This window comes from Diachasmimorpha longicaudata, chromosome 5 (genome assembly GCF_034640455.1).
Source record: "Diachasmimorpha longicaudata isolate KC_UGA_2023 chromosome 5, iyDiaLong2, whole genome shotgun sequence".
Lineage (NCBI taxonomy): Eukaryota > Metazoa > Arthropoda > Insecta > Hymenoptera > Braconidae > Diachasmimorpha > Diachasmimorpha longicaudata.
The window spans coordinates 9,514,051-9,536,055 of record NC_087229.1 but is presented as its reverse complement, the minus strand read 5'-3'; the positions used below and the strand labels follow the sequence as shown (position 1 = coordinate 9,536,055).

Below are 22,005 nucleotides of genomic sequence, written 5' to 3'. Positions count from 1 at the left end.
GTATTCCCCCACTCGACCTCAAGAATTCCTTTCACCTCACAACTCGCGATCATCCGCCATAGTAATAGTATCGCCATAAGGCTGTCCAGTCTCCCATCGGATGTCCAGAATTCCCAAGGGAACCCCTGAGGGATAAAAAATACTCGTCGAAGCCTTCAGCCGTTCATCACCGGGTACGTCCTCGTCCCAAAACAGAGTGAAAAAAAGCCCACCCCTGAATATTTAATTTTGCCTCTATTTCTGGAGAATCCAGCTCGCGGAATCCCATTGGCCGATCTGCGCGTGCGCCAAGTCGAGGATTCCTCGGAGTAGTGAAGGGACGCGTGCGTCAAACGAAAAAAGGAGATAAAATTCCGGAAAAGTGTGAGAGCGACGAAGTAAACGGATAATCCAACAATTTCCATCCGCGAATAGTCTTGCGCCCTCCGTATAACGTGAACTGGATTCGATAAAAGTGGTTGTGTCGCACCTATTTAACCGAAATGTCGGGTGAAAGCAGGCAAATTAATCGAAGTAACAGCAGATTCTGCTTATTTTCGTGCTGATTTGAGAAAAATCGGAGATTTTGAGGGCTCAATCGGACTTTCGCAGGACATACGCCTCTTTGTGGATCGGCAGGGGAAACAGCTTGGATTCTGTGGAATTTAGGATCGAGTCTTCCCAGATATAAGACTGTCCCAGGTCAGCTGAATATCGTATTTCCACGGGAGTTATCATTTTCGTTTTATCTGTTTCGTCATTGATATCGTCATCAGTGACTGTATCACTCGTTTTTTTTCGTGAGAATGTGTGAATTCACTCGAGAGCCTTCTCTTGTCCTCGAACGGGACTACGTGTTGTTGTGATATGCATATTGATTTTTAAAGCGCGGGGACAACCACACGAGTGTCAATAGTCATTGTTTTCCCTTGATTATCTATTTTCGTTTTTTTTTCGGGTAGTTTGTGGGGCTAATGGACCTTTGGGTTACAGCTCGGGATTGGAGGTATGAGCTCTAATGCAACGACAGCTGAGGCTGTCTCGGCAATGACTGATAGTGTCACGCAGAGTGGTGCCATGGGGGTTACCAGCACCATTGCCAGTGGAATCATTGATAATGAGAATAATGAACCGATCTTTTTACAAACACGAGCTGCCCAGGGCATCTCAGGAGCTTTTGTGTGGCTCGCTCTGTTTATCACCTGCCAACAGGTCAGTATTATGAATTATTGATGGGCGTTATGGGCTGTCGAGTTGAAGAGGCTGGAGAAGTTGGGGAAATCTTGGAGAAATTTTCAAATAAATATTCTTATGGATTGCAATCCATAGGCCATATTTTTAAAAATATTGAAGTACATTGGCTGCATCGATAATTCGTTGTGACATTTTTCACTTTTTTCTTTCACGAATTATAGGTTTACGGACTGATCCAGTTGTTTATTCAGTACTCAATTAACTATTAAAATTCTCTAACGAGGCTTTAATGTTTTTTAGATATTTAAGTCTAATTTTAACTTTTACGATACGCATGAAAAGCCGTAATAGAAAAACGTGGCGAATTCATTAGAAAATTCTAGTCGATTTCTATTGAACTTTCTATTAGTTTTTCCACAGAAAAATTGCTCCAATTCGAAATATTTGGTATTCTTATTTCTCTTTATTACGACTCGATTCAAGTTCAAAGTCCAGGAAAAAATCCCAGTAATTTTCCACTCATGAACCCCGCAGATCTACCAGCACCTGAGGTGGTACACAAATCCCACTGAGCAACGATGGATAGTCCGTATATTATTCATTGTCCCAATCTACGCCACCTACTCCTGGATATCACTCCTATTCTTCAACAGCGAGGGTTACTACGTGTACTTCTTTACAGTGCGTGACTGCTATGAAGCATTTGTAATATACAATTTCTTGTCCCTGTGCTACGAGTACCTGGGTGGTGAGGGTAATATCATGTCCGAAATACGTGGAAAGCCAATAAGATCAAATTGTCTCTACGGCACATGGTGTCTCGTTGAGAAGACGTACACCATTGGCTTTCTGAGATTCTGCAAACAGGCGACTCTGCAATTTTGCTTCGTCAAACCGGTTATGGCATTCGTCATAATAATCCTGCAGTCATTTGGCCATTATCGCGATGGAGACTGGTCACCCGATGGTGGATACATTTATGCAACTATTATCTACAATATCAGTGTTTCACTCGCACTTTATGGACTGTTTTTGTTCTACTTCGCTACGAGGGATTTGCTGACTCCTTTCGAACCGGTTCTTAAGTTCTGCACCGTGAAGAGTGTCATCTTTCTGTCATTCTGGCAAGGTAATTGGACAAATTATTGAAGGGATCGCTGTAAAGTTAAAAATTTTGGGAAAAAATATCCAGATAGTCTTAAAGAGCTTTAGAAACGTGATTTTAATCATGTCAACTTTTCAGGAGTTCTTCTCGCCGTATTTGAAAAGGCAAATGTCATATCACCAGTGATTGACAGCATGGGACACGCTACAAACACAGGAACAGTATCGGCTGGCTATCAGAATTTTCTTATTTGCATTGAGATGCTCTTCGCAGCGATTGCACTGCGTTATGCATTTCCTTATCAGGTGTACGCAGCCGGCTGCGTGACAGACTCACGAGGCCGAAGTGTCACGATGCAGAGTATCAGCAGTAGCTTGAAGGTACATCGAACAAACATATCAACACACATGAGAAACTTCTGTTCAACATACCGTCTATTTTTTTCTTGATAAATACTTGGAAGACGAAAATTCTGACATTATTCATAATTTTTTACAGGAAACTATGAACCCCAAGGATATTATGACCGATGCCATCCACAATTTCCATCCTCAGTATCAGCAATACACGCAGTACAGCTCTGGTATGTTTCACAAATCGATTCACGAGTGATAATTATTTTAATTTGTATGCTGCACCAATTGGCCCATTTTTATTTGAATTCCCAGTGGAAATAGCACACCATCGAGTCTTTCATTCTGTTAATTTAATGGCATGAATATCCATAGAGCATGTGTGGACGACCTGAAATTCCCCAGAGCTAGGATTGCTAATTTAACGCTCGTTGCTTCTCCTCTTTTGCTCTTCCATTTGCTTGATTTACGTTCGTCGTCAGATTTTATTCCTCGTGTGTTGATGAGGGGTAATCTTTCAGTGGAATTATCCAACAGGTCTTTACATTGCAAATTCCAATAGTTCGAACTCCTTCGGGACTCTTTGCTGGAGATCTTTGCGTGTTTTTTTTCCATTAATCGATGGTTAAGAGATTTTTTTAGTTGAAGCATACAGTGTATTTGATAGAAATGTTTCCCGATGTATTTGTTTATGAGAACAACTCTTGGCTTTCTTGGGTGTTTGAGCGGTGTATTTGTGGGAGTGTAAAATCGCGGAGCATTTCTCACACATAATTTTCAATGAAATTTTTCGGTACTTCCCTTTTTTGCTTACTATCACTGGGAGATCGTCGGAGATTTCTAAATTTCTCTCAAAATGGTTCAAGAAATTTTCAATAATCGAGAATGTCTAAACAGCCGACTCGTTCTGTCCATCCCGCCGCGTTTCATTACTTCCTTTTCTCTCACTTCTCATCCAATTCCGCTTCACCGTGCACATCACCTCTCCCACAGCTGGTATTAGACCCCGAGCACAATGATTCATCTTACATTGGATCCACCACATGCAAGAGGAAATTACAATACAAACAATGAGATAACAATAAGAAATGATAATTAAACATCACCAAGTCCAGAGTGAATACAAAAAAAATTCCTCATCTCAAGAGATCATAAAATCTTGAATAATGAGAAGAATGAGAAACTCTGAAGAGTGCCTTTTTGTTTACTATTTTTTCAGACGTCAATACCAACTTGCCGTATGAAAAGCTGTGAGTGCGCGAGACCATCTCAATTTAATATGACACGTTCCACTGGGGGATGTTTGCATGGGAGTTTTATTCTGCCTCAAACGGATGTATCGATTCGTTGATTGAAAAAAAAAACTAAATAATTAATCAATATAGATCAATAAAGTGATTAATGTAAAAAAAGATTTAATGAAATCTTAAACTCGGTAATGACACTCCTACGCGAGATCGGGGCTTAATTAAATATCAGGAATGGTCTACATTTAGGAGACTTTTTGGTTGAAGTTCAAATTTTCTTAAAAGATCTATTGATTTTTTCTTTTTAAAATGGAGAGGACATCCCTTGTATAAAAAAATAATTAAGTACTTGTGATTTAACTGCAGGGGTATTGATTTCTTCTCTAAAATATTCTTTATTCAAGATTTCGTTGGAAAAACTATTGCAAAAATTAGAAAATGATTTTGCTTTGAAAATCCAATACTTTTTCTCTGGCTCCTCTTTGTCCTTCACCTAAAGCCGAAAGAAAAGTTTCCTGAATGGATGAATACTCGTTTTTCCTGGTGTTCCATTTTGCCCCACTCTATTATTGAAATTAAATTTTAAATAAGGGAACAGAAACATGAATTTCATAAAATTCATGTTTAACTCACTGACATATAAATCGAATGAGACATTTTTTATTTCTCAGTGTTTATTTTATACAGTTATTATACGTAAATGGACATACGGTTAACCGCGATTAACAGGACCATTGTAAAGTAGTACTTAAGCAGTTTTAATTCGAAAGTACTTAGACCAGATTGTATTTTAGGATATGAATGAGCTTTCACAGGAGATTACAATTAAATTTAAACGAAAATGCCTTTTAATGTATACGTGAATCTGTTTAAATAATTTTAATATCTGTTTTATCGTGCCTGACTAGCGATGTATCTGGCATGCATTTATTCCGAGGAAGATTCATTGCGATTGGAGAATTCATGATGTTAATTAAAGGATTGATCATATTCAGATGGATTTATTAATTTTTTTTACATATTTTGCATGATTCCCTGAGCTTGCCATGTCCTCCACTCATCCATTGCCATATAATTTGCATGATTTATTATGTCTATGGTATTGTCCTTGGAATTTACTAGGGAAATGGTAAAGTACTGTGGAGTACATGTGATTATTATCGAATTTATCAAAGTTTAAGCAAGAACGAAGTTCTTTCAGACGTTGGACTGGAATATTTGAAGAGTACTAATTAAAATAAATGCTAAATTTTTGACATTTCGTCCTTTTCGTGCTTATCTCACCAATGATTGACTCCGGGGAAAAATATAGAGAGGCATTATCACAGAACATTCTCTCCAACATCAATTCCTCCATGATAATGAAAAATTTCGATCAAAAAAATGATAATTTTACCACTTCCCTAATGAATTAACGAGCAAAATAAACTTGAAAAGAAAGATATTGAATGAGTCGTGACGTAAACCTCTGCCAGGTGGTACTAAGAATCAGCGTGGAATGCGAGTATCGAGCTACGACCCCGATGATCCGCAAAATATGCCAGTACCACCGCCCCAAAGACGAAATACCTCGCATCAGCGTGTTGCCACGATCTCGCAAAATTACAATGAAAAAACAATGCTGCTGAGCAGTGACGATGAATTTCAATAGAAGATCTGGATTTCACCGATGGAACCCACCATGACAATGAAAAATAATTTAATGAAAATCATGAAAATGGTAAGAACTTGAAACCTAAATCGAGGAGATTATTTAGAAGAATTAAATATCTCCTGTACTTCAATGGATTCATTTATTCGCTGCATTTATTTTTCCATAAATAATAGGGAATTTGAATCTCGTTCGAGAATAAATGCGCTAGTGACTAGTTGAATTGAAAAATGTTGAAGTTGGTGTGGATTACGTACATTATTCATTGACGAAATGATGTTTAAAAAAATGTTATTGCGTTACAAGGTATCATAATAGTTTAGGAAATTAATCATACTGTTTTTTTTTTATTAATTGATGGTCATCAGAGCTGGGTAATGCTCCGTAAAAATCGAATATTGAAGGATATCTTGGGCAGCTGTCAACGGCGAAGCGATAAAGTTGAAGCTGGCAGAGCTCTTAATGCAGTTTTTCAGAAATGTATCCATATCGGAAGGAGATATCGAAATTTTTGTTATAACTTTTTTGCGGAGTAACTTGAGGAATATAAAAAAGATCGTAACAAAAATTTTGATAGCCGCCTTCAATGTCGAGTTATCGCTTCGCTACTGAAATAATATTCATTGTATTCACGTCTCGACTAGAAAAGATTTTTTTTCCTCGGCTAGACCTTCTCGATCTATTTTTTTTTAAATAAAAAATATGTATTCAATAATTTTCATTAATTTATCTATTTCACCATTCTTTTCAATTTCAATACATCAACAACAACCCAATTGACTTTAACTCAGCTGTGATGTGCCTCAAACCCGAACGATCACAATTTGCGAAAATGCGGATCTTCACTGAGGGGAAAAAATGACAACATATAATACATTAATTTATTATCTCTCATAACCAATTATTTGATTCATCTCTCATTAATACTTGTACAAACATACCAAAGTACTTACACACTACTAAAAATAAGTATATCTATAATTTTTTCATGATTACAATCAATTATTTATTCACATTAATGAATTCAAAAAATATAAAGATTTGTTTTTTATTTGCTAACCGCAAAATAATAAAATATAAAAAGAAAAACAAATTCAATCAACGGGCTTAGGAAAACGGTTGACACATAAGTCGTTCGCGATTTAATCTTCCGGGGACAATTGAACAGTGACAAGCTGATGAAGCCCACTAGGCAAAACTGAAGGAAAACGAAAGAATGATAATAATTGATGAAGAGAGGATAAATGATACGTTAAATAATTTAGCTTCTGAGCCAACAGACTATCTTCGCGTCCTAATAAAAAACTAATATATGTATATATCGTTAACATAGATTGTATTTACAGATTAATAAATTTGCGCGGGAGATAAAGATTACCGCGGCAAATGATAATTAAGATCAGTTCAATGGCGAAATGATGAAATGAGAAAGATTCATTTGAATTTCTCTCGGTTCAGAAATATTTGATAATTTGTTTTGTGCAAAACAACAAGACTTCTATTTGGTTCCAACATTTGTACGAATAAATCATCTAAAAGTTGAATGAAAAATTAATTTTTTTGCAAATATCTTCATCCCATCAAAGGGAGACAACTAAAATGTTTTGGAAGCTCTTTCCACTGTATCCAATGTGTTCTTTAAAAAAATTCTTATTTGCGCTGTCTCTCTGCTCTAAAGATAGTTACAAGTAACTTCTATTTCAAGAAGCGAAATTTTTATGCCTAAAAATGTTAATAACCTTCATTGTACCTCTCACCCGAACCGCCTCTTCACATTTCGCTACTGAATCAAAAAAATGTCCAATAAAGAAAAATCAAGTGGATGTGTGTTCGATCCCCGCCCACGTATTCCTCAAAAAAATATAAAGCCCCTCTAGAACAGCCAAAAGAAAAGGAATGAAAACGCAAAAAAAACGAAACTAAATCACCGAGATTTTGTTACTCCCCCATATCCGAATGATTTGTTACCCCTTCCCCTGAACTCCCCAAAGAGACCTGTTAGAGGAGTCTGTAAGCATCAAATAAATATTTTTATCTCAATCTCTCCTTAATTCACCCCCGAATTATAGTTGTGCAAATTTTTTTCCAGCCATGCCAGGGTCCCTCGCCGATTTCCTCGCTCTTCCTCTTCCTGCCCCTCTTTCCCTTCCCCAAAATTTTGGCTGGGCTGTTCTCCTCCTCGATATCCTGATATCTCAGCTCATCGTCCATGTATCCAACAATATTATTCTCCTCAGTCGTGTACTTCTTGTACTGCTCATTAACATCTCTCCTAACGACAGATGTCCCAGAGTCTTTCGAACTCCCCTGCTTGTACTCGCAGAAAGCCTGGCTCTTGAACCCTGAAATAACGCAGGGGTGGATAGGCTTGAAGCCGATGGACCTGAGCCTGGCAACCCTGAAGTCCACATCCGACATATTCACAGGTACAAAAGCTGACAGGCCTCCCCCGAGTCTCACAGAAGCCTCTAAAGACCTCCTCACGCAGTTCGGCCTGAGGATCTCTCCCTCTTGCGTCGTCTGCACCGAGATATTCCGATGGACAATCTCTAGCAGATCGTCATCAGAGGTCTCCGACTTGAAATCTTCTAGACTCCCCCACTTGTTCCGAACACCCCTGTCCTCAGCGAGTTCTTCAAAGTCCACCGAAGTCGAAGTTGAAGCATCCCTCTGCAAACTGCACTGCACCACGGCGTCCACCATCTTCAATCTCGTTCCCTCCTTCTTCTGCGTGGATTTCTCCCTGGGGAGTTTCTCCCTGGCGCCTTTTTCGAGTCCCCTGGACGCCTTCATCTCTCTGACCTTCTCCATCTTCTCCGCTGTCTTTCCAGTCAAGCTCCTGCTCTGAGGAATCCTCGAGGGCTTCCCCTCACTGGCATTACTCCTCTTGATCAACTTCGTCTTCTTGGAGATGTCCGGTTTGGGCCTTCCTCTCAGGTGCCTCAGATTATCCCGCCTCTTGCTGAAGCCTCGCATTACGTACGGGAACCTCCTCGTCCTCGGGCCCCTGGATTTCGCCACGAATTTCGCGTCGATCACCAGCTTTGCAAGCTCACTCTGTCTCTTCTTGGAAGCCTTCGAGAACCCCTGTACGGAGGCTTTTGTACTCTTGCCCTTGTGACCAGTCTCCTTCCGAATTTCTACCTTTGCCTTCGGCAGGACAGACCTTTTCAGGCTAGCCTTGACATCCGTCTGCTCTTTACCTCTTGATGTCGATCTCAGCGAGTACAGAGTCCTGTGGGTCTTGCGTTTCGGCTTTGCCTCCAGATCTTCAGCTCCCGTTGCAGCAGTATTTTCAGTCGCTTTCGGCACCAGAAGAATCGATCCCATCATCGACTCCAACTCTTCAGGCACCTCCTTAGTTTTCTTGGACAACAGCTCTTCGGACGTTTCTCGACACTCACTCACCTTTTCCTGTGTCGTAGCCCCTTCGATCTTCTCCCTGGACTCTGTCCCCAATATCTCGTGGGATCCTTCACCCGTGGACGATGTGCTGAGCACTGGGGAGTGCTTGCCCAACCCCGAGCGCATCTGTATTTGCGACTCCTGAACCCTGTCCTTAGCACCTGGCCCGAAGGTATTGAGATTCAACACCCCTGCGCCCGTCGACAAACCCTTGACTGACTTTGTCGACTTGTAAATCCTGCAGAAGGTCATCGGGGTCTTCTTCACGTCGTGGGGATTCGGTGAAGAGTCGTACAGGTCAGTGCGGATGGATATGTTGGTGTTCTGGAGCTTGCAAGGAGCCTCCGAGGTGCTATTGAGCTTCGGGGATTCTATACCAGGCGCGCACTCGCTCTTCCGTGAGACGTGTCGCATCACAATCGTACTCTCCTTCAACGGTGGCTTATTCAGAGTCTCTTCCCCTCTCTCCTTCATTAGACTTCTAGATTTACAGCAGTCCATGTGGCAACGCTGGGTCGCCCTCGTCTTATTCCTCGTTTTCTTCGTGTGGGAAATCCTCGGGGACTCCCAGGGCGGTGCGCCTTGGCAGTTCAGTCTCACCAGGGCGAATCGCAAATTCTTCTTGGATTCGTCACCCACCAGCCAGAAGGAGACGACAACGTACAGACCATCGTAACGATAACCTGTTTTGGGAGAGAATCTGTTCGTCAAGTTGTAGCCACGAACTACCCTCACCGGTATTTGATTCTCACAACTGCGGACTAGGGGGTGACTTGTGGTAACGGATGACGGGGGCGAGGGGGTGGTGAATGTGAGGTAGTCCCCCAGGTCGAGATCGTTACAGGGGTTTGAGTGAGGAGTGCAGATGGATGAGGCTCCTGGGGAGCCCTCGTCCACGCTCTTATCGAAGGGCCGGTGGACTTGGTCTCTTGAAAGGTCCATTCGAATGCCCCACCAGGAACCAGGGGGGAATCCCGGCATCGGGCCATAGATAGGGGCTATCTGTAATGGATATTCTGCATTTAATGAATTGCGGAGGAGATCCATGCAACTGTAGGATTTTTATTCGAGAATACATCAGGGGCCATCATAACGTAAATGTTGAATTGAGTAATAAATATTCTAGATTTAGATTCTAGAATTGATTTCTAGAATAGATTTCTAGAATAAATATTTTAGATTTAAAAACCTCAATTTTGAATTCTTTCCAGATTTTGGTTAGCATTCTGGCACATCGCCATAATGCTTCAACGATCTTAAATCTCAGAAGGAATTTTTATCATTTGTCTCTCATCTCGTGGTTAACAAATAAATATTCTATAAAAAAATTATAATCACCTGGGTCACCCGTAAGTTCCAGGATAAGTTGTTAGTGCGTGACATAACCTCTCTGGAGGTTCTGGAAGGGAATTTTGATGGAGATGACTTACCTGGGGGTCCTGACGAAGTCCTGGCGCATTTGGAGCATTTTTCGAGGATTTGTGGGCGTTCTCAGCGTTCAATTTCGAGAAAAACTTGGTTAATTCGTCCCCTGGGCGAGTGTTTACCTGAATGAGAGTGAAGATGCTCAGATAATTATTATCGAAGCTTTTTAAAGAAAAACTTACCTTTCGTGTGCGTAACTTGGAGAGGATTTTCTTGCTTTCCTCGTGGGTATTTGGATGCAATTGCCTGTCGAACCACGTCGGTGCCATTTCAAATTTTTAAGAGTTTTTTAGTGGCGAAACAACACATTTTTGTTTTTCTTTACGAGATAAATGGTGGGACATCTCCTCCGGGTGGCTTGAGTCGTGGTGGGAGCGACGCCATTTTGAGGAGAGGTGGAAGTGGCGGGAAAATTTGTCGAAGGTATCACGTGGAGGGAATGAATGACAGCTAGAGGTACAAATTTTTTTTTCAAAGTCGTTTTTCTTTAATGGAGTCATGACCAGGCAGACCATAATTTGATTTCAATTTTTAAATCGAACTGACATAATTAACTGAGAAATTATGTTCTTAGTTAACATAATTATATAGCAGTGAAAATAATTCAATTTAGTAAACAGGTACAATAAACGTTCAGTAAAAAATATTGAGTACATTTGAGTGGAATATTTTGCAAATTTACATATTCGGAAAACAAATTACATCCCATGCACTGTTGGAATTATTATTAATTCTCACATAATGTAGTCTCACCTACAATCCTGTTCCCATACATCATCCCCTCGAGTATCTGCAACGTATTGCGTGCAATCACTCCAAGACAATTGACTTTCTCAAACCGAGGATCCTTTTTCAATCTAATAGTCAGTAACTTCTCAGCATCAATGTGCAGAGCTTCGCGATAAACGAACCCTTCAACTCCCTTATACTCATGAACATTGATCCGACAACTACCCTCAATGTACATTAACAAATCCTCCACTCCATCCCCAAAACTCATCACGGTTATCGAGGATGGTCTGTAAGCACCAATGGTTTGGGCAATACCCGATGGCTCTTCGTAATCCGCTATGAATATGTAATTTTCAGAGATTGTCTCATCATAATAAACAAATTTTTCTCTCCTGAAAGTCCCAAAACGATAAATCGAAACATTTTTAGTTCCGAAGGGATTATCTGTCGTCCTCAGAGTGCCAGAAGCCAAATCCAAGTGAACAGCGAACTGTTCATCGAGAAGCATTAGGTTATCACTCTGACTGGTTCCCACGAGCTGGACATTCTTACTCTTCATCAAGTGTGATCTTCTGGGATCTCCAGAACCCCCATGAATCTCCTCAATCGAATACTGGAGAAGTGTGTCCCCAACCAATACTACGAACTCATGATCATTAATTTTCCTGCCATCCCTGATCCCTCCCAGATCCATCACATGTACCATCTCCTTGTCAGCCAGTTTCCACAGATTCCCAGGACTCCTGCCGCACTCCCTCTTCCCAATCGTAACAAAATACTTAGTGTTTTGATAATCGAGACTGATCCATCGCTCAACAATTCCGAACTCCCGCATCGGCGGTCTCCTTACGAACTTATGCCCTTCCAAGACGAACCTGATCAGCGTACAATCCTCGAGACTCACGAAGAGATAATCAGACTCATCAGCCTCGAAGTAGTGGGCGCTGACGATGTCTCTATCAAACTCCAGGACTTGCCCATAATCAAAGAACTTGAGCCGATAGATCTGATTGTTAGCAGAGTTCTTCAAGGACTCCAGGTCCTTACAAATGCTCTGGAGATCCTTCTCCTTGTTAGTGATAACGACATCCAGCTGAGCGTTTTTCTTCCCCAGGCTGTCGACCAATTCCCGGACGTTTGTTCCATTGAGAAGTCCAGACCCTGTAATGGGCCCTTTCAGGTGGACATCACCATCAACTGTCCAAACACCGGACACAATCTGCGTCATCGGAAATTGCGTGGTGACAGCCAGGGCCTGCCAAGTCAATGGATTGAATCCGTTGAATGCCCCTAGAACTCTCAGGCTTCCGTTGAGGATCACATCATTCCTGAAGACTACGTCACCGATGAAGGTTTCATTGTCGTCTAGGCTCTCGAACCTGTGAGGCTCTATCCCGTTAATCAACGCAGCATCGAAGTCCCGACGAATGTTGACGTCCCCCAGAAAGTGGAAGTTCCCGGTTATGTTCTGGAGGCCAGTCAGCTGAAAGCTGTCTTTATAAATCTTCTCCAGGTGTTTCCCGTTGACGGTACCCTCTATATTAATCACATCAACTGAGATGTTCGTGCAGTGAAGGCTGTCGATCACTATGTCTTTATGAAGAGGCAGTAGCTTGTCCATTTGAAGATCATTCAGTCTCTCCAGCCTGATGTTGGAACCAAAGACAACGTTCTTGAAGGTGGTCGTTCCGGGTATGTGAACTGGTTGGTTCAGGTAAGCAGCGTTCTCCAGCAACTTGGTAACATTCACTCCCATCATTGTCTCCACATGAATTTTCTTCTTTGCGATTATATCTCCTTTGATGATCACATCCCCCGAGGCCACCAGTCTACCTTTAACTAGAGGAGGTCCGTCCAAAATTATAATATTCTCGTAGAACTCCTTGAGATCGTTCTCGTTCAAGCGGTCAGTGATGGTCAAGTTATTGAACTTGACGGTATTCTTCAGCAGTTTAGAACCTGTTATTGAGATAATCTCACTATCCAGAAAGACAAACGAGTCTGACAGATTACTAAACTCGACACTTTGAATTAATCCATTGATGAGAAGGTCCTGGATTGCGACGTCTTCAAAGAACTTGAAGTTTCCATTCAAAATAAATTTCCCGTCTGAAGTGGAAGTGAACTGTTGCTTAACGTCATCAAGGCTCACATTTCCGATAGTAATACTACTGCCGAATGTCTTCTCAACTGTTGTCATGCCGTTGACGACAACAGGACCCGTCAACACTTGATGATCATTAGGATTGAGGAATGTCTCCACCGGGTGTTGATTCCAAGAACCCACATCCAGAAACTCACAGACGACTGAAGTCATCGTCTTCAGACCTTTTACAGAGATGTTGGTATCTGTCTTCAGCACAGCATCATCAAAGACCTCGGACATATGTCGTCCATTGAAAAAACCCTTGACATTCAACTCAGAGATGTTCACGTTTCCATGGAGAACAACAACCCCCATGTTCTCAGGATCGTAGATGTCCTGCACTTTACGATCGTTGATCCTCTCGCTGGTGATGAGCCCCGTAACCGTCAGGTTATCAATGGAGACACTCCCATTAACGATCATAGAAAAGAGGTCATCGAGAGTCTTCCGCTCCTCCTCAAGATCAATCGTCGATCTTCCGTCCACTGCTTCCGCATGTAGTATCCCAGCGTCTAGATCACCAATCTCAAAATTCCCTGATAACTCTTGATCCTTCGTCTTCGATATCAACATCGATATGAAGTCTTCGCGCTTCCTCCCATTGATGTTCTCCGGTGATAGTTGAGAGACATGTAACTCTTGTATTGTCATTCTTTCATAAACAATACTCGGGATCTTGCTTAGACGTGCCATGAAGTCCTCCATCGACATATTCCTATGGAGCCGGTCTGCCCTGAGCTGAACCACAATGGGAGGCATTTGGAAGGTCATGACTTTATTGACACATTCAGATAAGAGCCTTTCCACACGATGCAAATCTCCTCGCGTCAACTTTCCGAAGGTCACGTTCGCCTCAATCCTTTCTAAATGAGGAAACTCTTGGCTGGTGTCGACAGTCGCAAATTCATCAAATCGATGACCGTTGATCTTGCCGTTGGTGATGCTAACGTTCGGTTTGATCGTCACGTGACCCGGGAACGTCTTCGTCCCCCTGATCTCCACGACGTCATCCGTCTTCTTCACCAAATCGTTGAGCATTGGCCAGGTCTTCTGGTTAATCTCCCCATTAACCTGGATGTTTCTTTCGACGCTGAGCTTGGTAAAGATCACGGGAGACATGAGTCTTCTCGTTTCGCTGATTAAAATCGGTGACTCCTGTATCACGGGGCCTCCGGTGATGTTCGCGTCTATCTGAAGAGTTCCCAAGATCTCCAGATTTTCAAACGTAATTTTTTTCGAGAGATTCTGGTGCCCGAAGAGCCGAATGAAATTATCAACTGGAATGTTGTTAATCGTCAATAGATTACTAAGACGTTCGGTCGTCAAAGTCTTGAACTTCTTGTTGGACGGAATTGTAATAGGTCCTGTGTTCTTTTTCAATATGTAATCTCCTGGATACGTCAGATCGTTCAGGTAGTTGACGTCTACGTACGTCGCTAACACGCTGCCGTTGACGATGATTTCGCCGGAAATCCTCTCTGCACTGCTCTTCAATACCACAGTCTCCATTAAAGTCTTCCAATTCTCATCATTAATGTAGGTGAAATTCAAATTTCCGATGATCACCAGTTTTTTCAGAATCGGAAAGTCAACTTCGTCGTATGCCATCTGATTTTTATCGAAGACGATGTTCTCAATAGGTATTCCATTGATGAAGTTCACGTTCAAGGTCGTAGCGTCGATGACAGGAAAGATTTTCTGTCCAGAGATGATCCTGTTACTATCGAAGGCGAACAGCTTGGTGAATATTTCGGAAGCTGATAAGTTGGTGGCAGTTCCTAACGTAATATTGTCGACAGTCAGCTTGTTGACAGTTAGATCCCCCAGGATGTGGAGGTATTCAGGGAAGTTGACTTGGGTAGTGGTCACCGGCATAGCTTTGTTCACGTTCGAGTGTACAAGATCTAGTTGCCGGTGTAATTTTTGTATTGGAGTCATGGCCTCGACGAGATTGGCCTCGAAGTCCGCTTGCGTCAGATTATTTTTACCTAACGATATCTTCTGGTACGCAACACCTTTCTCGATGACTACGTACCTTGATTTCAAGTGGATTATTCGCCAGTGAGTTGTGATGGCAGATGTCATGAGGTAGCTGTTCTTCAGGCGACTCCTGGTGTAGTCGAAAATTAGGTTTTGCTGTCTCAGAATTTCTGCCAAGTCATCCTTCATCTGCAACATGCTCTGCGTCTCTCCGTAGATTGACGGTGTCAACTCCTCCAATTTCGTTTGAATCGTCACTATTCTGTTCTTGTACACAAATCCAACTTTCGGTATGACCGTGATCTGTGACAAATGCAGATCCGTCGTGTCAGAAGGTGAGAGCGAAGTGCCCTTGAAGATGTTGTCCTGCCAGACAAGACCGGCGATCGAGTTATTTTTCAACTGGACTAGCACTAGGACTTCATCTCTGTATGTGTCCACTGGTATTGCTTCGATCCAAAGGGCCTCCTCCTGGAGGATTTCATTGAGAGCCAACTGGGGCTGGAACTTGCCTTCGAAATAATCAAAAATCGCTGCGTTGGGGCCCGTCGTCCCCAGGTACAAAATGTGCCCACTTTGGAAGCACGCGAAGTGGTTTAACCCAGGTGATTCAAAACTGGATGATGCCTCGAAGTAGGCCTCCTTGGAATTCTCATTGGTGTAGTCGTATATGGAGATGTTGTTGTGCATCTGGAGAGCCAGCGTAATTCCGTTGTAGGCTGGACACGTCTTCACGTCAATAACATCAGATCCCGGCAACCGTTGGCTCAGCCAAAAAGTCGACAGATTCCCGTTGATTCGGAAGCCCCACATATCGACGTAGGAATCATTTTTTCCGGATAAATTATTCGTTCGAATCATTGTTATCAGTCGGTTATCATTATTATATCGGAAGTGGAGCAATCGTTCCACTCGCACTTGGAGGGGCCAGAACCATATTTTCTGGAAACTTTCTCCAGATAGAATGTACCAAATGAGCTCGTGGGTGTCGTGAGCCACCTCCACCGAGAGAACGACAGTGATGACTGATCCTTCATCATTTTCGACTGATAGCGTTCCATGGGATGACGAGAACACTTCAAACGTGATGATTCTTCCAGAAAGGAGAATCCAATACTGCTTCGTTATGTTGAAGACCTCCTTGTCCAAAACATTGAGGACGAACATCGAGGGGGTTGATGCACCCAGGTAAGATATTCCATTTATTTTAAGGAATTTGTAGTGATTCGCTTCGCTGTATAGGTGCGGGTCAATTCTGTTGGTGATGTTGATAACTGATAACTCTGAGAAAGAACAGGAAAATTCCATAAAAATTACCTGGACTGTTGAAAGGCCTTGGTGAGGGTTTTCTACGAAATTATTCGTCACATGAACGGATAAATACCTTCTCGATACCCTTCGTTCGATCTAAAACCATACGCCTCCTGTGTCTCACTAGTCCATTCGGATGCACCCGAAGGTCGTTCATTTTTCTCTCCCAACAACATTTGATTCAATTTATGTGACATACTCTGAATCTCATGTACATCAAAACATTGTACAAATACACACATTAAACAAAGTAAACTAACAGTAATAAATACACGTTTTATCCTGGCCATGACTGATGCTTCACTAAGCTAGTGGCCAATGACTCCGTAGCCACTGGCTATTACACGCTACAAATCCCTCGACCGTAAATATTTTGAAAATACAAGGGTATTAATGAAATTCCTGGGAAACATGAGCGTACAGAATTCATTACCATTCATAGAAAATACAAACTCACGACATCGATATCAATTGAGGGAAAAAAATCATAGGAAACTTTAGGGAACTCATGACTGATTACATTAGTTTCGAATCTGAATGATCTTAACTTTGTAGATCATGTTTAGTTGCTCTGCCACACAAAAAAATCTCAACTAAAATGATGTTTTATTACAACAGAGTTAATTATAAATACTTTTACGTATTATAGGCTAAACTTGTAAATTACACACTTTCCAGATTAAATAATATATTACATCTCATATTCTAGGGGCTAAAGGAAATCCTTAATCTTTGATTTTTTTTCTCTTCCACTTAATTACAGCGTTGAGCAAGAATAACAAATAAAATCTGCGTGACCCATGATATTAATGCATCGGCGGTTGCGTTATGTATGACAATTTTGCCTCATTACATATAATATTATGCAATGGGTGATCACGATCGCTGTAGGATCAACTCACAGACGGATCAAGGTATAACTACAGGAATAAATCTGGTTCTATCTCCCGCATTCGGCGAAAATCTGAGATTCACCTTGTCCTTGTCTTCCTCACCCACTTCCAAGAAAGTGTTCCAGTCGACCAAGAAGTACAATCCCGATCGTCTGGGTGTTGGCAAGACGGGATCTGGTGCTGCTGTGGTACCGCCGAAGGAGTCCGCGAGGTCGTCGAGACTGGGACCGTCCGCCGGCGATGAATTCGGTGTTGCCGGGGTGCTATTCACAACGCGACCATCACCATCGGCGTCTCCAATGGGATCTGGAGAGGGTGTAGTGACCGCTGGAGAAGTCGCATTCGTTGTCATTGTACTCTCGGATGGATCGGACGCGGACATCTCATTGTCATCTGAATCTGTTGGAAATTAAGCCACAAACCAATTTTTCATTTATCTTCTTATAATAAAAATTAGGAAACATATGTTAATTAGTAGCTCATTCATGGTATGGAGTGTATCTGATTTCATCACTTCATTACATTCATACAAGAGAACCTGATCAATAGTGAACATCTCAACCTTATGATCAGCCCCAGATTTTCGAGTTCTGAATTGAAAATTATAAAAAAAAATGAAAATCGCTCATAGTTATTACTGGTCACATTGATCCATTCACACTTGTCATGCATTAGGTACTAGGAATCTCAACATACCATTTTCGTTCAACCTGTTACACACTCGTAATGCAAAACATGCCCTGAAACATGCATGTGGATTAGCACGAATCATTAATAAGCTCATCCTCCGGGCCCTCCAATTCTGTTAGTCACATTAGTTATCACCCCCTTCATCCAACTTAAACCACCAATGATTCTGTCAATCCACCATTTCGAACTTCCCAAAAGATAAAACATCAATCTCTTAATACCACTCATTGCCACATCCCCTAGATCATCGTCATCATTATCCTTGTTCTCCTGCCTCTTCACCTCCTTCCTCAAATCTTGATTATACATCTGCAGGATCTCCTCGAGACTAACTGCATCCGGTGCCCCTTGAAGAGTTTTTGTGGTCGTGAGCAGTCGATTTGCGGCATCACGGACATCATCAACGCCAGCCTTTCCCTCCTGTACAAGTTTCACTGTATCCAAAAGCTCATTGATCTTGTTCTTCTGCATCTCATCGCCGATCTGGGTCTCGTGCGGCTTGAAAATATGGAGCTTCGAGGGCTTCTGCGTCGTTCCTGGTAACTCCGTTCCCCCTGAAGCTCTCGACCTTGTGATTAAGCCGATATTCTCCAAGATGCTCTTCATGTTATCAGGCACAGCTTCTATCACAGAAGCCGCTTCAGTCGTGGTCTTCATAGCCTTCTGTTCCCGCACCTCGCCGAGTCCAAATGTAGCCAAGAAGCTCCTCATCCCTTCGTCTTTGATCTCGGAAGTAGGCAGAGGTCTGAATGCTCTCCAGGAGTCAATGGTAGTCGGATACCTGATTTCCGATTCTGGCTTTCTAGTTGTTGTCGATATTCCCGGTTCTTTTCCTGATACCGGCAGTCCAAACCTCTGGAACAACGACTGCAGCTCTGGGGAAAGATTGCTGACACCCTTTTGCAGATCTGATTGGCCATTGTCAAAAGTATTTTGATGCCCTAGTGATGGTAAGTCCGGGCTGGTTGATGTCAGTCCCACTGTTTTGCTGGGAATGAAGTTGGTGTCTGGAATTGCAAAGTCTTCTCCGAGAACGTCACCCTGGGACGCTCCACCGAAAGCCGCATTCGTCTTGATCTTTGATGGACTCGGCTGAAGACCGATAGCTGCAAGAAGATTAGCCACTTCCTCTCTCATCGGTGTTGTCTGTTGCTGAGTAGAAGCTGTTCCGTGGGAAGGAGATGAACTCAAGGGAGTGACGTACAGAGGTGCTGGAGGAGCATCATTCAGCATATCCATATCAGCCATGTTGAAGGTCGCTTCTTCGGGTACTGCTGTTGTTTTCACTGCTGTGGGTTTGGCGAAGGTGCCCAGGGTCGGAAATGCTGATATCACAGTCGGAAGGAAGGGTTTGCTCTTGACAGCTGTCTTCACAGGTTTCTTGGTCGGTGATGCTGTTGGAGAGACTGTTGTTCGTTGTGGGGCAGTGGTTCTAGGTTTAGAAGTTGTTGATGGAGGTGCGTTATATCTCCATTGATCGGATGTCAAGATGTTGGTTGAACGAGTGGCTGGGATTGTTGAGGAGGCATATTCCGATGGCGTTGTTGATCTTTCGGTCGAGTGGCTGCTGTACGTCACCTCTAGCTGTGATTTCTGGGCCGTTTGGGCCTTCTGATTGTTCCTCTTCAATAGATTATTTTGATTTAACGTGAACTTCTCTGGATTTCCAGTTGTTTTGAAGTCTGAGTAGGAGTTCCGGTGGTTCTTGTGTTGATGGGACGGTGTGGCGAGCTTCGAGTCATCCTGTCCCCTGGGATTAATCAGATTGATGTTGCTCCTGGTGGAGGGGAGTGGCTCCTCTTGGATCGATGCGAATGGCAACATGATTTCGGAATCTGGGATTACCTGAACCATTGGCGGTTTTGTGTATAAATCCTGGAGGTCCTCACCTGCTGAGTCTTTGGAGTTGTAAGGCAGGACGACCATCAGGGCTCGTTGATAGTCGGAGCGCATCTGCTCGATGGATTCCTCGTAGTTCTTCATGTCCTTCGATGTGATGTTCTGGAGGATCTCAACTATTTGACTGCGGGAGAGTCTGGGGAGGCTCTGGTCGGATTGAATCAGACGTTCTACCTCGTCGATCGTCCGGTTGATGGAGGATTCAATCTCGAGCTTAGAGGGCAGCGGATCTAGGCATCTTCCGAGGGTGAAGAGGGAAAGGAAGTATAGGAGGAGCATCTGAAAGTTTTGCAAAAACAAATTATCATCGTTTTGAATATCTTCTGAAAGATCTCCATGGTTTTGCGGGTCGGTTGGGTTTTTTTAAATTTCATCATCGATCTTAGCATATGTCATTTCAATGACACGTCGCATCGACTCTCCACATTTGCCGTTAACACGCCCTAGATTCCGCTTTTTCAACGAAGAATGATTTCGCTTCCATAATTATCTCTATAAAAACTGACCGACATTTGGTCTTGGCGGGCGATCAAGTCCTTGAACCATCTATTCAGATTTCAGCAATAGGTCGATAAAAACTGGCTCATCATCGTTGCCCATGAGCATATTGCACAGTTCCTTTGAATTATTCTAATGGGCTATTGGAACTTTTATGCAAATCCTCGGCTTATTCGTCTAATTATGTGTTTATTCACACGGATGAAATTATATTGATGTTTTTCCATTCGATAATAACTCGCCAATATTAGTGGAGTATCGAAAAAATTATTCCATTCAATATTTACTGTTCGTAAATATGAGATGATCACAGCAGTAGTAAAAAAGGTCCTTGACTACTCGAGAAAGTCCATTCGTTATAACGCAACTGTTTCCAACATTGATGTGGACTCTCATTACCCCCTCATTAGCTATCATTACCCTTATCCTGATGGCTTTCCGTCATTGAATTTCACGGAATCAATTTTCAAGACAATTAGAGATGATCATTTTGACTCTATCCGCAGCGCACGAGCCAGGTTTTTTCACTAAAATTACCGCTGAAAATTTGGAAACTTCTCGCGATTGAAAAAATATGACATTCCTCTGAGGCCCTTCTAAAAACACTCTAAAAAATCAAGCCCTAGTATCAACTCGACCTAATCCTTGACACATTAATGAGAATGAAAGTAACTTTCATTCTTACCCACGTGCCGCGGAAATCCTGAAAATCCACTGAAATTTCCTCGTTTTAATGCTCGGAAGGCCGAAAGCATGAAATACCGGTGACTAATAGTGCGAAACCGGCATAATCTCCATCAACTTTCATTGATAAAAATACAAGAGCCATTCGCTACAAAAATTGCGACAAAAGAACCACGAAAATCCCTCACCCGAGCTATTGCTCACTTGTCCAACAAACGTCAAATAATTTTTAATCACGTTTGCAAATAACGATTGGTCCGAGGGTAACCGGTTGTTCTGAATGAAACGCATGAAAAAATTATAAACTTACCATTGCGGTATATCCAATCGTCCGAAGACGCAAGCGACAACTGACTGGAGGAACTGAGGCCACTGCTGGAGGCCTACTTTCAAACTCTCTCCCTATCTCGTCGATTCTCCCTCTGCACCTCCTACATGTACCCTCCACCGATGCCGATTCAATGAGTTCTATCTCCGAGGCTCGTGTACTCCAAGGTCCACCTATTTGAACATCATAGATTCTCCCGATGTCACTTTCCTTTGCTTTCGACGCAGAGGCGCCCGGTATAGCACGAAAAAAAGATGTTAGGTTCTTTATTCAAAAATGTTAATGCGGAGGAAAATGGAAAGTCGGAGCATTGCTGAGTTGAAATCGGGTCGTCAGTGGCATGACCTGGGCGCTGATTTATTGACGTTTTTATTTAGATTTTCATTCACCCTTATGGATATCCAAGTATTTTTGATATGTGTAAATTTATCAAATCAACTTTGTTATGTTTCCAAATTTTATTATATTGATTAATTATACATTTT

General features: G+C 42.3%; 4 protein-coding genes across 7 annotated transcripts; 1 reads left to right on the top strand and 3 right to left on the bottom strand.

The window, feature by feature from the left end:
* Positions 1-30: 30 nt before the first annotated feature.
* LOC135162379 (transmembrane protein 184B) lies at positions 31-7,580 on the top strand. Of its 3 annotated transcripts, none has more exons than XM_064120769.1 (6): positions 31-173; positions 973-1,191; positions 1,708-2,302; positions 2,417-2,658; positions 2,777-2,861; positions 5,354-7,580. In XM_064120769.1, the coding sequence occupies exons 2-6, from the start codon at positions 988-990 to the stop codon at positions 5,527-5,529; spliced, it is 1,302 nt and encodes a 433-aa protein (XP_063976839.1). In that variant the 5' UTR covers positions 31-173; positions 973-987; the 3' UTR covers positions 5,530-7,580. The 3 variants fall into 3 exon arrangements, with proteins under 3 accessions (XP_063976839.1, XP_063976838.1, XP_063976840.1); XM_064120768.1 differs by lacking the exon at positions 31-173 and adding an exon at positions 393-681; XM_064120770.1 differs by lacking the exons at positions 31-173; positions 5,354-7,580 and adding exons at positions 412-681; positions 3,851-4,872.
* Positions 3,987-10,731, bottom strand: LOC135162368 (uncharacterized). 2 transcript variants are annotated; one of them, XM_064120742.1, is made up of 3 exons: positions 10,542-10,731; positions 10,365-10,481; positions 3,987-9,936 (listed from the first exon to the last, which is right to left on the bottom strand). In XM_064120742.1, exons 1-3 carry the CDS (start codon positions 10,626-10,628, stop codon positions 7,582-7,584), a joined length of 2,559 nt encoding a protein of 852 aa, XP_063976812.1. In that variant the 5' UTR covers positions 10,629-10,731; the 3' UTR covers positions 3,987-7,581. The 2 variants fall into 2 exon arrangements, with proteins under 2 accessions (XP_063976812.1, XP_063976813.1); XM_064120743.1 differs by lacking the exon at positions 10,542-10,731 and having other exon boundaries at positions 10,273-10,408.
* A 91-nt stretch (positions 10,732-10,822) lies between these two features.
* LOC135162367 (uncharacterized) lies at positions 10,823-16,975 on the bottom strand. The gene is made up of 2 exons (XM_064120741.1): positions 16,602-16,975; positions 10,823-16,500 (listed from the first exon to the last, which is right to left on the bottom strand). The coding sequence occupies exons 1-2, from the start codon at positions 16,816-16,818 to the stop codon at positions 11,087-11,089; spliced, it is 5,631 nt and encodes a 1,876-aa protein (XP_063976811.1). The 5' UTR covers positions 16,819-16,975; the 3' UTR covers positions 10,823-11,086.
* Positions 16,976-17,117: 142 nt separating this feature from the next.
* LOC135162369 (mucin-2) lies at positions 17,118-21,628 on the bottom strand. Its single transcript, XM_064120744.1, has 3 exons — positions 21,503-21,628; positions 18,333-20,289; positions 17,118-17,820 (listed from the first exon to the last, which is right to left on the bottom strand). The coding sequence occupies exons 1-3, from the start codon at positions 21,503-21,505 to the stop codon at positions 17,438-17,440; spliced, it is 2,343 nt and encodes a 780-aa protein (XP_063976814.1). The 5' UTR covers positions 21,506-21,628; the 3' UTR covers positions 17,118-17,437.
* Positions 21,629-22,005: the final 377 nt, after the last annotated feature.

Bases quoted from the DNA above. Each gene is read 5' to 3' on its own strand.
- LOC135162368 (XM_064120742.1), bottom strand. From the start codon at position 10,628: ATGGCACCGACGTGGTTCGACAGGCAATTGCATCCAAATACCCACGAG. The intron at 10,482-10,541 runs GTAAGTTTTTCT...ACTCTCATTCAG, and splicing joins CCAAGTTACGCACACGAAAG to GTAAACACTCGCCCAGGGGA. The intron at 9,937-10,364 runs GTAAGTCATCTC...TATCCATTACAG, and splicing joins GACTTCGTCAGGACCCCCAG to ATAGCCCCTATCTATGGCCC.
- LOC135162369 (XM_064120744.1), bottom strand. The intron at 17,821-18,332 runs GTATTAAGAGAT...AATTTCCAACAG, and splicing joins AGGGGATGTGGCAATGAGTG to ATTCAGATGACAATGAGATG.
- LOC135162367 (XM_064120741.1), bottom strand. From the start codon at position 16,818: ATGGCCAGGATAAAACGTGTATTTATTACTGTTAGTTTACTTTGTTTA. The intron at 16,501-16,601 runs GTATTTATCCGT...GTTCTTTCTCAG, and splicing joins GAACGAAGGGTATCGAGAAG to AGTTATCAGTTATCAACATC.
- LOC135162379 (XM_064120769.1), top strand. From the start codon at position 988: ATGAGCTCTAATGCAACGACAGCTGAGGCTGTCTCGGCAATGACTGAT. The intron at 1,192-1,707 runs GTCAGTATTATG...TGAACCCCGCAG, and splicing joins TGTTTATCACCTGCCAACAG to ATCTACCAGCACCTGAGGTG. The intron at 2,862-5,353 runs GTATGTTTCACA...AACCTCTGCCAG, and splicing joins ATACACGCAGTACAGCTCTG to GTGGTACTAAGAATCAGCGT.